At 42.1% G+C, this 19,145-nt stretch overlaps 1 protein-coding gene across 1 annotated transcript in view; it reads right to left on the reverse strand.

Moving 5' to 3' along the window:
- The window catches only part of TLL2 (tolloid like 2), a 106,911-nt gene that overhangs the window by 52,206 nt on the left and 35,560 nt on the right, over positions 1–19,145 (reverse strand). The window contains exon 2 of the mRNA XM_075258172.1: positions 8,822–8,932. Coding sequence (XP_075114273.1) covers positions 8,822–8,932 — 111 coding nt within the window. The remainder of the gene's footprint in view (positions 1–8,821; positions 8,933–19,145) is intronic.

Here is a 19,145-nt window from a genome sequence, read left to right on the forward strand (position 1 = left end):
CTACTTCATCGGGCTAATAGAATGCATTGGCCAATCAGCGCTGGCCAATGCATTCTATTAGCGTGAACTGAGTTTGCACAGGGGTTCTAGTGCACCCTCGGCTCTGCTACATCAGATTGCTACATCTGATGTAGCAGTGCCGAGTGTGCATCAGATGTGTAGTTGAGCAAAACTGACTCAGCACTGCTAAGTCTGCATTCGCATAGGAATGCATTGGCCAGCCTTCGGCCAATCAGCGCTGGCTCTGCCGGAGGAGGCGGAGTCTAAGGTCGGACCTGAATGGAGACTGGTGTGGAGCGATCTTAGACTCCGCCTCCTCCAGCAGAGCCAGCGCTGATTGGCCGAATTCCGTACTCTGGCCAATCAGCACTGGCTAATGCATTGTATTGGCTTGATGAAGCAGTGCTGAATGTGTGTGCTTAGCACACACATTCAGCTCTACTTCATCGGGCTAATAGAATGCATTGGCCAGCGCTGATTGGCCGAATTCCGTACTCTGGCCAATCAGCACTGGCTAATGCATTGTATTGGCTTGATGAAGCAGTGCTGAATGTGTGTGCTTAGCACACACATTCAGCTCTACTTCATCGGGCTAATAGAATGCATTGGCCAATCAGCGCTGGCCAATGCATTCTATTAGCGTGAACTGAGTTTGCACAGGGGTTCTAGTGCACCCTCGGCTCTGCTACATCAGATTGCTACATCTGATGTAGCAGTGCCGAGTGTGCATCAGATGTGTAGTTGAGCAAAACTGACTCAGCACTGCTAAGTCTGCATTCGCATAGGAATGCATTGGCCAGCCTTCGGCCAATCAGCGCTGGCTCTGCCGGAGGAGGCGGAGTCTAAGGTCGGACCTGAATGGAGACTGGTGTGGAGCTATCTTAGACTCCGCCTCCTCCAGCAGAGCCAGCGCTGATTGGTCGAGTTCCGTACTCTGGCCAATCAGCACTGGCTAATGCATTGTATTGGCTTGATGAAGCAGTGCTGAATGTGTGTGCTTAGCACACACATTCAGCTCTACTTCATCGGGCTAATAGAATGCATTGGCCAATCAGCGCTGGCCAATGCATTCTATTAGCGTGAACTGAGTTTGCACAGGGGTTCTAGTGCACCCTCGGCTCTGCTACATCAGATTGCTACATCTGATGTAGCAGTGCCGAGTGTGCATCAGATGTGTAGTTGAGCAAAACTGACTCAGCACTGCTAAGTCTGCATTCGCATAGGAATGCATTGGCCAGCCTTCGGCCAATCAGCGCTGGCTCTGCCGGAGGAGGCGGAGTCTAAGGTCGGACCTGAATGGAGACTGGTGTGGAGCTATCTTAGACTCCGCCTCCTCCAGCAGAGCCAGCGCTGATTGGTCGAGTTCCGTACTCTGGCCAATCAGCACTGGCTAATGCATTGTATTGGCTTGATGAAGCAGTGCTGAATGTGTGCGCTTAGCACACACATTCAGCTCTACTTCATCGGGCTAATAGAATGCATTGGCCAATCAGCGCTGGCCAATGCATTCTATTAGCGTGAACTGAGTTTGCACAGGGGTTCTAGTGCACCCTCGGCTCTGCTACATCAGATTGCTACATCTGATGTAGCAGTGCCGAGTGTGCATCAGATGTGTAGTTGAGCAAAACTGACTCAGCACTGCTAAGTCTGCATTCGCATAGGAATGCATTGGCCAGCCTTCGGCCAATCAGCGCTGGCTCTGCCGGAGGAGGCGGAGTCTAAGGTCGGACCTGAATGGAGACTGGTGTGGAGCGATCTTAGACTCCGCCTCCTCCAGCAGAGCCAGCGCTGATTGGCCGAATTCCGTACTCTGGCCAATCAGCACTGGCTAATGCATTGTATTGGCTTGATGAAGCAGTGCTGAATGTGTGTGCTTAGCACACACATTCAGCTCTACTTCATTGGGCTAATAGAATGCATTGGCCAGCGCTGATTGGCCGAATTCCGTACTCTGGCCAATCAGCACTGGCTAATGCATTGTATTGGCTTGATGAAGCAGTGCTGAATGTGTGTGCTTAGCACACACATTCAGCTCTACTTCATCGGGCTAATAGAATGCATTGGCCAATCAGCGCTGGCCAATGCATTCTATTAGCGTGAACTGAGTTTGCACAGGGGTTCTAGTGCACCCTCGGCTCTGCTACATCAGATTGCTACATCTGATGTAGCAGTGCCGAGTGTGCATCAGATGTGTAGTTGAGCAAAACTGACTCAGCACTGCTAAGTCTGCATTCGCATAGGAATGCATTGGCCAGCCTTCGGCCAATCAGCGCTGGCTCTGCCGGAGGAGGCGGAGTCTAAGGTCGGACCTGAATGGAGACTGGTGTGGAGCTATCTTAGACTCCGCCTCCTCCAGCAGAGCCAGCGCTGATTGGTCGAGTTCCGTACTCTGGCCAATCAGCACTGGCCAATGCATTTCTATGGGGAAAAGTTAGCTTGCGAAAATCGCAAACTGACAGGGATTTCCATGAAATAAAGTGACTTTTATGCCCCCAGACATGCTTCCCCTGCTGTCCCAGTGTCATTCCAGGGTGTTGGTATCATTTCCTGGGGTGTCATAGTGGACTTGGTGACCCTCCAGACACGAATTTGGGTTTCCCCCTTAACGAGTTTATGTTCCCCATAGACTATAATGGGGTTCGAAACCCATTCGAACACTCGAACAGTGAGCGGCTGTTCGAATCGAATTTCGAACCTCGAACATTTTAGTGTTCGCTCATCTCTATTAAGAATCACAATACTTATGTAGATCAGATAAAATGCAGATGCTTGTACAGAATGGACTCAGTGTTATCTGTGTGTTTACACAAAGAGATAACAGATTCTGCATTATCAGCAAACTGCAATTAGCTGAACTGATTGTCCTGCCTGCAAGTAAGTGATGTCACTTGTCCTACAGGTCTGTGGTTATAGCAACGCAGTGTAAACAATGGGAAGAATAAGTGATAATGGGGACTATTACTTCTAAGGGTAACTATTATTTATCAGATAAGAAGTGACAACTTGAGTTGTGCTGTGAAATTTTCTTTGTTTATTTGTATATACAAGTAGAAGTACAAGTACAAGTACTCTACTTGTATATACGAATAAACAAAGAAAATTTCACAGCACAACTCACGTGTGACGTTCACTTCTTATAAGATATTGTGGGTTGGGACCCTACGTTCACACGAAAGTCTCCAACTGCATCCCTCTATACTATTATTTATCAGAGGGCTATAATTAATAAGGGAGAACTATTTGTAAGGGAGCTGTATTATTTTTACGGGGTGACTGTTACTGATAAGGGGGGAACTATTACAGAAAAGGGGGGAGATTACCAATACAGGGCACTATTTATCATTTATAAGGGCGCTATTACTGATAAAGGTTTACTATTCTTTATAAGAAAAGAATATTATTTATAAGGAGGGGCTATAATAACTGATAACTGGGTGCAAAAATCTATTAGGTGGCATAAAAGTGCTTATTTGAATTATGTGTGGGAAAATGGGGGTTGTTATTACTGTTTTGTTGGCAGAAAAGAGACATTATTATTAGAGATGAGCGAGTAGTATTCAATCGAGTAGGTGTTCGATCGAATACTACGTTATTCAAAATACTCGTAGTTGATTGAACACTACTAGCTGTTGGAATTCACTCAGCCTAGGCAGAGCCGACTGCGCATGTGCGGGCATGCACGCGCATGCGCAGTTGGCTCTAGCTAGGCCGGATGCCTAAGCAGAGTGAATTCCACCCGGAAGAGGACGCGGGGACCCTGCGCCGGGAGAAGACTTCAAGCAGAATCCAGCCCGACCGTCACTCGTGGACTTGGTAAGTATGATTTTATCGAATGTTGCCTACCCCTGAAACGTGCATTTCCCCCCATAGACTATAATGGGGTTCGAAATCCGTTCGAACAGTCGAAAAGTATGCGGCTGTTCGAATCCGATTTCGAACCTCGGACACTTTAGTGTTCGCTCATCTCTAATTATTATAGGGGTTGCCACTGGAAGATGATGGTGTTCTTTGTATATCAGCATTTGGGGCCCTGCTTTTAATTTTGCCTGGGACCACACTTTGTCTAAAACTGGTCCTGCCACTCACTGGACTTGTAAAGGTCAGTGCCAGTATAGAATTCCTACCAGCCATATTAAGTGCTGGTCATCTTTAGAATATATGGCTTCAGCAAACTGACTTGATTTGCAGGAAAGGAGACTTGATTTGCAAATTCTCACAGCGCCCTGGACAAGCTACCTGTGGGAGTGGAGGAGCTGTCCAGCTCTGTCTTCCCTTCCCAGTAAATGATAAGTAAGTTGCAGGTGTCTGTTTCCCAGGGTGAGTGTCAGCTGCCAGATATTGTGTTTTTAAAAGAGGGATTGTTTATAAGGACGAGGTTTTTTTGTGGTAATGCTTGATGTCTGAGCTATATAGAAGCCCTATCCCACTACAGTCACACATGTCCTTATTACACTCTCGCTGATTTGAAAAGTAACACTAGTTGGGGGGAGAGCTGCCAGTAGGGAGGCAATGTACAATTTTGGGACAACTAAGAGGACATTATACTGTGTGGACCACTAGTGAGGCATTGTACAGTGTGGGGACCACTAAGGGAGCATTCACATAGAGATTCTGATTTTCATTAGTTAGGTATACGGTCAAAACTAGCAAGGGAAAGAGATTAGAACTGCAGTTGTAACGTATGTAAACGCTCAAATGTAAAGCACCATTGAAATTAATGGTGCTATAGAAATAAACAATAATAATTAACCATAAATTCATGTAATATACAAGTGCTTATGGCTAGTGGCATGTGTCGCTCTCAATTACCTCCTACTTATTGCAGTAGACAAAAAGTGCAGAAAGAGACAAAGAAAGAGTGTGTTTCCAATATGGCCACCCCCCAGTGAGATTTGTTAAAGAAAAAAAAAGCTAAATTTCTCCTTTACAGACTTGCATCTAAATAACAAAGCAAAAGTAAGCTACTCAATAAGTTGCCTTTTGTGCAATCATATTACCCAGCCATTTCTTAACAATATTCATGAAATTATACAGTCAAGTGCCTCAGCGCCCTGAACCAGAATGTGTAGGCGATGCTTCCACTGCTTGTTCCTTTGGAGAAACTTGCTAACAAATTATTTGGAATAAAAACATCCTCAAATCTGCGCATTGTGTAAGTGCATGTTTGCTAATATTGGCAGCTGTTCACATTCCTGGCTGACAGAATGCCTACTATTGCTGGATTAAGTCCATCAAAACACATTCTTCTAACACCCACAGAACAACAAATTTAAATAGCAGTAATCCATTACGTAAGCGTCCTCTTCCTCTCATTTCTTGCAGCTAAATGCAATGGCTACTTTTATCAAAGCTTAGATTTTAGATCCCTCTAGTAAAATGTAACTAAAGCATGTACTATATCTACCTGCTGAAGTCCGCACAGTTATCCTTCTCTTTATATACTTCTATCTGACAGACTAGAAGTATACAGTCATGGAGGCTGAGCTGTGCGAGCCTTCATTATAACTGTGTGACAGGAACGGTCTGCTCATCAGTAGTTAGTGACAGGAGTGACAGGAGGGATAACTATATATATATATATACCGTATATATATATACCGTATATATACATATATATACAGTCCTATGAAAAAGTTTGGGCACCCCTATTAATCTTAATCATTTTTAGTTCTAAATATTTTGGTGTTTGCAACAGCCATTTCAGTTTGATATATCTAATAACTGATGGACACAGTAATATTTCAGGATTGAAATGAGGTTTATTGTACTAACAGAAAATGCGCAATATGCATTAAACCAAAATTTGACCGGTGCAAAAATATGGGCACCTCAACAGAAAAGTGACATTAATATTTAGTACATCCTCCTTTTGCAAAGATAACAGCCTCTAGTCGCTTCCTGTAGCTTTTAATCAGTTCCTGGATCCTGGATGAAGGTATTTTGGACCATTTCTTTCTACAAAACAATTCAAGTTCAGTTAAGTTTGATGGTCGCCGAACATGGACAGCCCGCTCTCAAATGATCTGAAAACAAAGATTGTTCAACATAGTTGTTCAGGGGAAGGATACAAAACGTTGTCTCAGAGATTTAACCTGTCAGTTTCCACTGTGAGGAACATAGTAAGGAAATGGAAGACCACAGGGACAGTTCTTGTTAAGCCCAGAAGTGGCAGGCCAAGAAAAATATCAGAAAGGCAGAGAAGAAGAATGGTGAGAACAGTCAAGGACAATCCACAGACCACCTCCAAAGAGCTGCAGCATCATCTTGCTGCAGATGGTGTCACTGTGCATCGGTCAACTATACAGCGCACTTTGCACAAATAGAAGCTGTATGGGAGAGTGATGAGAAAGAAGCCGTTTCTGCACGTACGCCACAAATAGAGTTGCCTGAGGTATGAAAAAGCACATTTGGACAAGGCAGCTTCATTTTGGAAACAAAAATTGAGTTGTTTGGTTATAAAAAAAGGCGTTATGCATGGCGTCCAAAAAGAAACAGCATTCCAAGAAAAACACATGCTACCCACTGTAAAATTTGGTGGAGGTTCCATCATGCTTTGGGGCTGTGTGGCCAATGCCGGCATCGGGAATCTTGTTAAAGTTGAGAGTCGCATGGATTCCACTCAGTATCAGCAGATTCTTGAGAATAATGTTCAAGAATCAGTGACGAAGTTGAAGTTACGCCGGGGATGGATATTTCAGCAAGACAATGATCCAAAACACCGCTCCAAATCCTCAGGCATTCATGCAGAGGAACAATTACAATGTTCTGGAATGGCCATCCCAGTCCCCAGACCTGAATATCATTGAACATCTGTGGGATGATTTGAAGCGGGCTGTCCATGCTCGGCGACCATCTAACTTAACTGAACTTGAATTGTTTGTCCAAAATACCTTCATCCAGGATCCAGGAACTGATTAAAAGCTACAGGAAGCGACTAGAGGCTGTTATCTTTGCAAAAGGAGGATCTACTAAATATTAATGTCACTTTTCTGTTGAGGTGCCCATACTTTTGCACCGGTCAAATTTTGGTTTAATGCATATTGCACATTTTCTGTTAGTACAATAAACCTCATTTCAATCCTGAAATATTACTGTGTCCATCAGTTATTAGATATATCAAACTGAAATGGCTGCTGCAAACACCAAAATATTTAGAACTAAAAATGATTAATAGGGGTGCCCAAACTTTTTCATAGGACTGTGTGTATATATATATATATATATATATATATATATATATATATATATATATATATATGGGGAATAGGTACACAATCCTAGGGGAAAAATAAATCCATGGAGTGCTTCTTTAGAAGGGAACCTGTGACATTGAACAGTGGGGCTCATTTGTCAAGATTGGTCTTTTCCGTGCCAGGTTTAATAATCCCTCCCTAATTTATGGTGCAACTGCCCCTCACTGAAATGAATGGCTGACATATTTTGTGCACCAGATTCTGATACATAAATTCCACCATGTAAACCTCAGATGCCATTTCTTGCTGAATGAGAAGCCTATATTACAGTTACTGAACTGCCTTCCATGCTATATACTCTGCAGTGATGAGGAAAAAGAAGTCAGAAACAGCTTAATGCAAAAGGGCAGAAGCAAATTTACAATTGTAGCAGACGTTTCTGCAACTGGTCATTGCATTTCAAAATGGCTTGCAGAAAATAGCACCTTCAGATATAGAAACTGCAACCTACAAGTATGCGACCTGTGAAACTAATATCAGTGATTTAGTTCATGTATAGTGGTTGTAGTTGTAATCGGGCCCTATAGCCAAGATGACATAGGGCCCCTGCCACACCATATCTTAGCAAACAAGATCTTCCATTGTGTGTGGTGTGGCACACAGTGTCTGGATGCTGGTCGTTATCAGGACCTTGTGTGCTTGTACCTGAAGATAAGGGAAGCTGATATAGGGGTGTTTTGTTTTTTTTGTTGGTTTTTTTTTTTTTTAAAGTCAAGTAACCAATGAACAGAAGCATTATTTTCCTCTTTATGGGAATGTGGCAGACCTAACTACATACATACATTGTCCTCTTCATTAATTGCCCCTTCTCAGGCGGTTCATTGGGTGGCAAAGGGGCAATGACATGTCTAGAGATGTAAAACAAAAATAAAAAAAAAGGCACTGGGATTATTTTACTCTATCACTTGCACTGGTATAACATGTCATCATAGGGGTGAAGCATGGGAAATGTAATCTTCATCTTGGAAGTAGAGAAAGTAGAGAAATCACATGTAACACTCTAACTACATATGACACTGTGCATATGCCAGGGCACCAAGGAAAAGAGAAACGGAAATAGTATATATTTATATATTGTCTATAGTGTACAGTAAAAGGTTATCAGTGACCTAAAATATTAGGAAAATGCTGTGAACACATGGGAATCTAGGGGCAGGGATGTGGAGTTTGAAAAAAGATACCGACTCCAACTTCAAAATAAAATGATTATTATTAAATGATATTACACAATTATTGATATTGCATAATTTATTAGTTTATTACATGCATATTTACTTTTGTAGGACATCAATCACTGGCTTTTTAATGAATTTGTGGATCTTTACTGCGGTTACCCATGGGAGTGGGAATCAGAGGACTTGGGGCCGGAGGAATGGCCTATTGGCCCCTGTCTAGTAGTGAGGGGGATGTTTTAGGTTAGGAGACTTTTTTTAAGATACCACATTAAAAATCCCATAAGCCAATGTGTAGTATTAAACAGATGAACAATATTATGCAGAAACATTAAAGAAAAAGAAAAAAAAAAAAATCAACGAACTGAAAGTGAACAGATTTTTATGATAACTAACCTGCAGTCATTTCCGTATGGTTATTTCTGGATTCTCCTGAATCAATAGTTTTGTTTACTTGAAACCATTTCAAGTCTTCTTCATCCAAGGCAATATCACCCCAGAAAGCAGCTGTGGAGACCATGAGAAAATAATGATAATTATCTTAGTTACATGTTGGAGAACATTCCACTAATGCAATAAAGCTAAAATATCACACTAAAACACATGCTGAATTCCTCAATGCTTAACTTAGAAATAGTATATGTAAATTAAAGACCTTTAATCCAAGTGTAATACAAGAAATACCCAATAGAACGGGCACAAACGTAAAAATAACCCACAAGATGGTCGATTTTAGAAAAGGAATAAGATCGGTTAATAGACATTTACAGACAAAGAATTATAAAAAAAAACCCACAGCTTGCACAAATGTTGGGACATTTGAGCTGCTTTAATAATTAGGACCTAAGTTTTTTGTCTCACAGATCCTTCTGGAGCGCTGGTAAAGCCTAAGAGTCTCAAAGTTTTTCATTTGGGAGAGTAAATAATTTGATATCTGCAACGTCTAGAAAAAAAAAAAAAAAAATCTCTGATTTCTATAGATAACAGGTTTTTATCAATGCTATAGTGTCATGGGGTCTAATTATAGTTGGTGCAGCAATAGCGCTCATTACCAGGCCCTGGACCCTAAGGGGGTCATAAAGTTCCTTCTTCCATGTTAAAGTATCACTGTTCTAAGTAGGACATGGTAGGTAGAGGTCCCTTTACAGAATTTATGTCGGGGTCCGACAAGTTAAAGCTACGCTTCGACATAGTGGTTTGCATAGTATACAGGAAGTACTACAGACCCCTAGATAAGTAAAGAGGGGTTTTTTTTTGTTTTTTGGTTTTTTTTATAATCTCAAATTTGTAGACCAACCAAAAATTAATTCACAAACCCATCTATGGGAAGATGGAATCTATGGGTAAGTAGATTCAGAAAAAAAATTGTGATAAGTTTATTGGTTGTGACTAGAACGGTACCAATCTCAAGTGACTTGGGAAGCCGTCACCTCACCACAATTTTTTTTTTTTTTTGTAGATTGTGAGCCCCACATAGGGCTCACAATGTACATTTTTTTCCCTATCAGTATGTCTTTGGAGTATAGGATGGAAATCCACGCAAACACGGGGAGAACATACAAACTCCTTGCGGATGTTTTTTTTGCCCTTGACGGGACTCGAGCCAAGGACTCCAGCACTGCAAGGCTGCAGTGCTAACCACTGAGCCACTGCGTGGCCCCTCCTCACCACAATCAGTTACTGAAAAGAATATTTTGGCGTTTTTTTGTGTGTCATTTTCCCCTCAAAACAAAGAGACCATAAATACGATGATATGTAGCTCTCCAGTTATGTGTATTGCATATAAACCAAATACATACAAAAAGTACACAACCCCCCCCCCCAAAAAAAAAAACAAAAAAAACAAAAAAAAAAAAAAACAATGACACCTAGCTGACTGACTACACAACAGATCATCAGTATGTGATCTGTGGGGCCCAACACACGAACCCCATACAGATCAGATCCTAATTGACAGGTAACACCGTGCTTATTCAAGTAATAGGACCCGCACAGTATCCACATCCACTGTATAGCAGTGGTCCTGGGGAATGCAAACAGCCACTGACGATTTTTATGCAGATTTTCGAGCCAAAGATGAAAGTGGATCCAGCAATATGGAGAAGTATCAGTCAATATCATTGATCTTTGTCCTTTGCTTTGTTATATTGAGACTGGGTGTAACCAGTAAGACTTGGGGCATCACCCAACTGGTTTAATAGGGGACCAAAAAAATCCTCTGGTTGATCAAATTTTTCGATATTTCAAGGACTAGCCATGAAAAATCCAATGAGGTCAAACATCAAGAAACCCCATTTTATATCCGCTGTAGTAAATAATTTTTTTTGATGGTTAATCATATGATTGAACAAATGGATCAATAGGGATGGAATGGTGAATTGATAAACAGACAAGAAATTATTCTGACTCTAGATTTCCCTAGATCTATCCCTAAACACTGACCAAAACACCAGATCACTGACCCTCACTGCCCCTAAAGTTACCCCTAGTGAAAAAACAAATAGGCAATAATAACCCAAACCCGAACACCACGCCAATGCTAGCACCCAGAGACAGGAATCTAAGAAAATTTAGATAATAATTGCCATCACTAATAAGTAGAGATGAGCGAACAGCGTTTGATCGAGTACATGATCGATCGGATATCAGGCTGTTCGAGATGTTCGATTTGAGTCGAACACCAGGTGGCAAACTCGCTAAAAATTTGATTCCTCTCCCACCTTCCCTGGCGCTTTTTTTGCACCAATAACTGCGCAGGGGAGGTGGGACAGGAACTACGACAACGGAGTAATCGAAAAAAAAAATCGGAAAAAGTAATTGGCTGGCTAAATCAGGTTACCTCCAATTTATACGAACAGTGGATTTAATATCCGGTTCATATGAGACTGTGAACTATGTGACTGTGAGATAGGGACAGATGTACAGGCAGGGTTAGCTAGGGATTACCATTATTTAGGTGGGAATGTCACTCACCCAGCTCTTTGGGGCTCTATCTGGTCGGGATCCCTGTCAGCTTGCGATATGCGGGAGAAGACTTTTTCCCATAGGAAAAAATTGACCAGCGTTGATTGGCCGAATGCCATACAGAGTACAGCATTCGGCCAATCAACGCTGGTTCTGCTGGAGGCTCGTCTGTGAGGAGGCGGAGTCTAAGATCGGACTAGAATAGAGACTGTTGTGGACCGATCTTAGACTCCGTCTCCTCCGGCAGAACCAGCGTTGATTGGCCGAATCTTGTACTCTGTATGGCATTTGGCCAATCAACGCTGGTCAATGCATTCTTATGCTGAGATGTAGCAGTGCTGGCCGTGTCGTCAGCTCATCTACACTGGAGATGCTGCAGAGCTGAGCGCACAGCCAGCACTGCTACACCGGAGATGTGAACCCTGCTGCACACTCAGCTCTGCTGCATCAGAGATGTAGCAGAGCTGAGTGTGCGCTGAACCCTGCTGCACACTCAGCTCTTCTGCCAGCACTGCTACATCTCAGCATAGGAATGCATTGACCAGCGTTGATTGGCCAAATGCCATACAGAGTACAAGATTCGGCCAATCAACGCTGGTTCTGCCGGAGGAGGCGGAGTCTAAGATCGGTCCACAGCAGTCTCTATTCTGGTCCGATCTTAGACTCCGCCTCCTCACAGACGAGCCTTCAGCAGAACCAGCGTTGATTGGCCGAATGCTGTACTCTGTATGACATTCGGCCAATCAACGCTGGTCAATGCATTCCTATGGGAAAAAGTCAGCTCCCGCATATCGCAAGCTGACAGGGATCCCGATGTAATACAGTGACTTGGGTATGTTAGATGCCCCCAGACATGCTTCTCCTGCTGTCCCAGTTGCATTCAAGGGTGTTGGCATCATTTCCTGGGGTGTCATAGTGGACTTGGTGACCCTCCTGAGTCGGATAGTGGTTTCCCTCTAAACGAGTATTTATTCCCTGTAGACTATAATGGGGTTCGATGCTCAATCGAACAGTCGATTATTGAGCGGCTACTCGATTCGATCTTCAAACTTCGAACATTTCACTGTTCGCTCATCTCTACTAATAAGAATTGAAAAAAAGCCAGGAGGTTTAAAAGAGAGCTTATTAAATACCTGTAAAATAAGGTTGCCGTCATTTAAAAAAGAGCTTGTGTAGGGTTACTGAATAATATGCTAACAACTTTATTGTAGTTATTTGCTCTCCTCCTAAGCACTGACCTCCTCTCTACTCCATGATGCACGGTGTAGACTTAATTCTCAGTGCATGTATATTAGAGCATCAATCTAACTCCCATAGATCTGCATTGAGAGTTTGAGTTAATGTCCGTACAGATGGAATTGCACATATATGCATAGAAGCTATAGAAACAAATCTATATGGCATAGGAAAAGCAGTTATATGTACATAGGCTTCAAAGAACCAGCAAAATCTTATGCTGCTGAGGTTTACCGCTTACTTGGGTTATTATACTTCGGTCTGTTTGTGTAATGATAGCAATAGTTTACTATGCAAATAAAAAGGAGACAGGAACCAGTTCATTATATTTGGATTTTGACATGTGGAACCTCGGGCAAAATACTAACTAGATATCATTTACAATTATTAGTCAGTTAAGAAACATGCACACATGTAATATACAGACAAATGATATATATTATAAGCCGATGGCTGGTCAGGTAATGGAGGGGGTGTACGTCTCTCCCCCAGACTACTCAGGTGGGTGAGATGAGAAAACCCCCAGGAATGTTTGTTCTCAGCAGAAAACTTTCATCTGCTGAGCATTTTGATAAATGCTCAGTATTGGGCTGGATTTTTAGGAATGACAGGTAGGACTGGTAGTGGGACCTGTCATTCCACCCCCCTCCAGTCCACACTTTGGGGATGTTCCGGCAGCGACTCAGCTGCAGAGAGTCTCCTCGTCAAGGAGGTTTAAGAAGTCAGCTCCAGCAGCAACACTTTGGCAGAGCTTGGCGGGAGAGCCAACAGAGAGGTCATATTTTTGGAGCTGTTGCCTGAATGATTCTACTGGCTTTTGGATTTCTGTTATTCTAGGTGAGGTAACTTATTCTATGTTTAGTTAGAGCCTAGCCGGGCAGGTATTTAATTTTTGTATTGTTTCCTTTTGTTGCTGCACTACCTTTTTGAGTGAAAATAAACTCTACATTTGTTTTGGACTAAAGAAACCGGATTTGTGCATCTATGCCACCCCATCTAGCAACCCCAGACCCTGACAAAATATATATGTATATATATCTTGTTTGAAGTCAGTCACAACAACACAGGAACAACACAGCACAGATTAGCCGGGAACAACATGTGCCCCAAACGGAGAACCTAATAGTTATGTTGCAGCCAGTACGGGGACATGCCAAAATAACTCCCACCATGGCACAACACCTACATGAAACCAGTATTCAGAAAATTGGTACAACGACCAGGCATTGGTCAGTATCATAAGTGAATCAAATAGTATACCTAGCTAAACAAGGGTTGATAACTTGTCTGGATACTGCAAGCACTCACCAGTCACCAGTCACTCACCCAATGTCCCTAACTGGAGAGGTTGACTGTCACTACTCTACAAATACCGTTGAGCTGCCAAACAACCCGTGAATTGGTATAATCCAATTTTCTGGAATGGAGCATACATGTTTTATAATCATGGATAACCCATTTAACTGTTAAATGATATGTCAAGGTATATAAGGTATGCAAATTAAAACATGGCTTAATTCTACAAAATGTTGCACCATAATTTGAAGAACACAATATGTATAAAATTTACTTTATGTTTAAGAGAAAAAAACAAAAACAATTGCTGCTAAATACTACTGCAAATGTGCACCATGCAAAAATTAAAAGATTGGCCAAACTGATATTTTATTTTTTTAATTTTTTTTCAATATACAACTGTAACTTTGGAAACATCTGAAAGCTTTCATATGACACCTGAACCACTGTTCTAGGTGGTATAAAACCACTGTGATGCCTCAGCCTTTAGGCAATTGCTACATTGTACATACTGTCATATACAATGAATAAGGGCTGAACGGTCCCTGGTAACACTTAGGCACTCACAGTACCATTATTAATGTCCATTCCTGTCCTCTGTCGTAGAATGACAGCAATGGACATTAACTGTAGCGGAGTAGTGGACACAGAAGGAGCCCCCTCCTATGCATATTTAACATTTATGTAAAAAAAAAAAAAATATGCTGCAAAAAAACTTAGCCAGTGATACATGTATATATTTCGGTGCCTGTAAAGCTCTTCCAAATGACTTTAAGCAAAGTAAAGGATTTATTCTGGGGTGTTATTCTTTCCTGGAACAACATTTTCTTGTAAAAATCAGGAAACAAATTAGACTTGTTTTTTCATGGAGATTTCAAATCTATGACCAATTTGGTTAACATTGTCACCCTTTAATTCAGTATTTATTTATATTGGTACAAACACAATTTTTTGGAAACTTTCAAATACTAAATTTTATTTGGAATGTTTGTATTGGAGCAGTGTTTTTCAGCTGATACTATCTGGGCTTACTCCAGCTGTAGTATCTGGAAAAACTTTCACATAAAACTTAATTCAGCTCGCTCATTCAAAACCATGCAATTGAATGGAATAACTGAACCTTCGCCTCTTCTTTTAAGTTTCTACTGCCAAAGTCAACTGTGTGAACCGTACTATATAAAATAAAGACATAACATTGCCATGACGCCCACACTGAATTCATTTAACAATTATAAAATCGGATTTACAGGAGTGTCCGATGTGACCCACATTCTACATAATGGAATATTTCACTCCGAGCTCCAGAATCGGCAGCGATGAAGTGACTATACGGGTTCAGAATAGGTCTCTGTCAATGGACTGCATTATGCTCTGCTTTTAACGTAGTTATACAATGTGCTCTAAAAATTTTAAAACAGTGGTTGCCTGGGAATTTTTGGATAGGCCACAAGTCATGAGTGTCACGTTCTCTGAGCATCACTTATATTTCACAGGCCATGTGATATTACGTTGATCGGTCACATACCCCGATTGCAGCTCAACCCAATTCAAGTGAAGTAGCTGAGCTGCAATACCAAGCACAGCCACAAAACGTACGGCGCTGTACTTGGTTAAGCACTGAAGTGGCAGCATTGATCATCTGAATGCTGAAGATGATCGGCCGGGGTCCTGGGTTTTGGATCCTTGCTGATCTATAATTGATGACCTGTCCTAAGGATGGGTCATCAATTATATACCCTGGAAAGACTAAGTAATACTGCATAAATAATATCTTTAGAGGGGTTGTTCAGTATAATCTTCTATTGGGCAGGAGGTTGCGGAAAGTGAGAAAAAAAAAATCCATACTCACCTATCCCCAATGCTTTGCTGTCTCCCACCATGGTGCAGTTCTGCTGCTCCTGGGTCTTTTTTTGGTGGAAATCCTCACCCCACGTGACCGCTGAGGCCAATCAGCAGCCTAAGGAAAAGACACGGGGACATCACGTGATGTACGCAAGAAACATCTTGGCTCCTTTACCTAGGCCTCTGATTGGTCTCAGTGCTCAGACGCGGTGACTCGGTGAGGACTTCCGCTAAAACAAGACCAGGGAGCAACAGGGACTGCAGAGGGAGACACCGGAGCTCTGAGGACAGGTAAGTTTTTGGGGTTTTTTCACTTCACTGGCCTCCTGGCAAAAAATGGACTATCCTGAACAATCCCTTTACTCCAGAGACCAAGGTATTACCGGCAGAGAATTGGAAGTATCTGTACTGTCCAGCAAACTGTAAGGGTATGTCCAAAAGAAACATGTCCACTGCTAATTTTCTGTTGCAAAAAAAATCTGCAATTTCTTTGCACAGCACATAGGAAAAATGTATTAAAATCTCATCCACTGCAACTGGCTATTGCAGATTAGCCACTGGCACGTACGTCCTGTGTGAACAAACCCTTCAGAAGCAACGGGCAGACACACTGTGGTCCATTTCCACATCTACCATATAATGAATGTGTGACTGCGTCCAAGATTTTTTGAGCCACGGGTTGCCATTTCCAGACATTTTGCACTACTAACCACTTCCTCCCCCCCCCAATCCATAACATATCTGCCTTTAATTTAACAAATATGGAACACTATAGATCTCCATTGCTTAAAAGCATTTAGTCATATATCTATCTCTGAACACAAATCCCATATTTAAAGGGATATGCAAAGGACGTGTAATCAAGATTGGTAGGGATCCCACTGCTGTGACCCTGCTACTCCTTTTCCTACAGCTGCAAGACCTGTGTGTAGTAGGAATCTGAACGGTGCAGTCAAGTATGTATCCATTGAAAGTCTATGGCACTGGCAGAAAGGGCTGAGCACCAAAACAAGGCTCATCCATCTCCCCATTAAAGACATGGCTATTCTTGTATTTTAGTGACATAGATCGCAAGCTATTTTGGAGACCTCTCATTGGCACACTACAATACAGCATGCACATGAGATTTTGCAGAAATAAGTGCAATGATACAGTAATATTACCCAGTTTAACCTAAAATAGAAGTAAACTAAAATGAGATACCATGGGTTTTTTGCATTAGCTTGCTAGCTTAAAGTAAGGAAATATAGTGCAAGCAAATCCAGAAATGCCGTACGTTTAAAATTAGAGAGGTATTTTTCACATTCACACCGATTTCATGGAAAACACAAAGCTGTCACGCTGCCATCCACTGTAATCTCCATGCAAAATGTTCAATTTTCAACAGTACGACATTATATCCGGCTTGCTGCATATGGATAACAGTGATTGAGGAATCCTTCATGCCGAATTACATAGGCAGCAGTTATCCAACATGTAACAAATGGCAATGAATTGTAACAGACTTGTAAACACATGGTAAAAAAAAGAGAATAACTGAAACATTACTTAATGACTACTTTAGGTTTTCTGCCGAAGGATAAGAGATGTAGAGCCTATAGCACCTGATCACCTGTGGGATATGTCATTTCATTAATAACGTGTCAATCTGCATAATGGTGAACTATTGTAGCATAGTCTCGGGCACATTATACAGGTTTTTTCCATGCAATTTTTTTCTCTGCCTTAAGGACGGACAGCTTGCTTTGCTGCCCAGGCTGTTTCTAACCCTGAAAGGAGTTTTCTCTCCCCTCCACCTCCACCTGGTTTTCAGCTCATTCCTGCTCAAATCTCTTTGTTGCTCTAAATAGCAGTTATCTCTGGATTTACAGACACAGATAACAAGCATTGCTCTAAGAAACTTTACTAGCACTTATCAGGGCTCAAAAACTGAAAGTTATGCACATTGAGAGGGATAGAAGACAGTATAGAAACCAGGAGTCATCATCCCGACCTGGGAGCAGGACCTAGACAACCAACGAGGAGAGAAATGTAGCTGTATCTGACAAAGAGTATGATAGGTAAAACATTGCTGGCTATTCAGTGTACCTGGTTCCTGAACGTAAGCGTTCTCCTGTTGTCTTGATTGCCTCTGTTTCTGACCCCTGCTTTACCTTCTGACTACCTCTTGCCTCCTGATTTTGGTGCTTGCTCCTATTGATAACCCCAGCTTGCCTTTAGACCTCTGCTCCCTGAACCTGATTTTGTACTGCTCTGCTCTCCTGTTACTGACTCTGCCTGTTTGACCTTCCCTCCGGATTACCCTCTCTACTGCACTGACCTCACGTTGACGACCCGGATTGGCTGACTACGCTTTCGTGCTTTACTGCCATCTATTGACTAACCGCTCGCTGCTGTCTTCTGGTTCCGTTGACTTGCATCTCAACTCTGAAGTTCTGCTGGTAAGAGTTCCCAGTTTCTGGTTCTACTGTGATTTTTGGTGCGCTGCGTCCGGCTTTCCCTGACCCATACCACTCTGTCCAGCAGTGTTGCCCAGTCCATCTCCACCATCTGGGGCTCTGGTGAACACCTCTGTGGGGCTGGAGTTGGTGCGGCCCAGGGGGGCTAGACACTCAGTGTCATGCCATTTTGATCAGTGTGTCTAGTGCTGGTTCTAACTATTGGCTCTGAACTGCATCTGCTATCCTAACAGTTGAATAAAATATGGTTATATGACATTTCCAAATCATTACATTCTTGTTTCCTTTATTTTTACATAGCTTTCCGTTTGTTTTTGGTTTGTTTGTTTGTTTTTTTTTTTTGGGGGGGGGGTTCTTAGAATTGGCGTCATACAATGCGAACCTCTATGGGAGATAATGACCAAGTGCACAATCCTTTTGTTTGAAGTTAGATAAATTGCTGCAAGAGCAATCTGGTATTCTGGCTCTTCCCATAGAAGACTTACACAACTGAGTCTATATGAAAAACAAGTAATATCACTGCTGAACAATAATTAAAAAGGCAGGGTTGACACACTGCCCCTCGCAGGTGCCCATTAATAACCCCCCCCCCCCAGTCCGAATGTAAAAATGTGATTATACATAGCCAAATGGGCAGTAAGCATACCGGGTGCCCACCTTTTAAAAGCCGTGGCCATAGTTAAATTCGTTATAACTTAGAATTTTAAAATATTAACAAAAAGTAAATAATCACAACTAAAACTATAAGCAGACTTTCATATTAGAAAAGTTTTTAATTTCTCTATAAAAAGGAGTAAAAATTTCCGGAATGCTTTCTATTGCCCGGCATGACGGCTTCCTGTTTGTTCCTCCATTGCTGCTTATATAAGACACAGCTGCTTTATATCTGGAATGATTTCTTATTGGCACACGTTCCACGTTTC

Source organism: Leptodactylus fuscus, chromosome 10 (genome assembly GCF_031893055.1).
Source record: "Leptodactylus fuscus isolate aLepFus1 chromosome 10, aLepFus1.hap2, whole genome shotgun sequence".
Lineage (NCBI taxonomy): Eukaryota > Metazoa > Chordata > Amphibia > Anura > Leptodactylidae > Leptodactylus > Leptodactylus fuscus.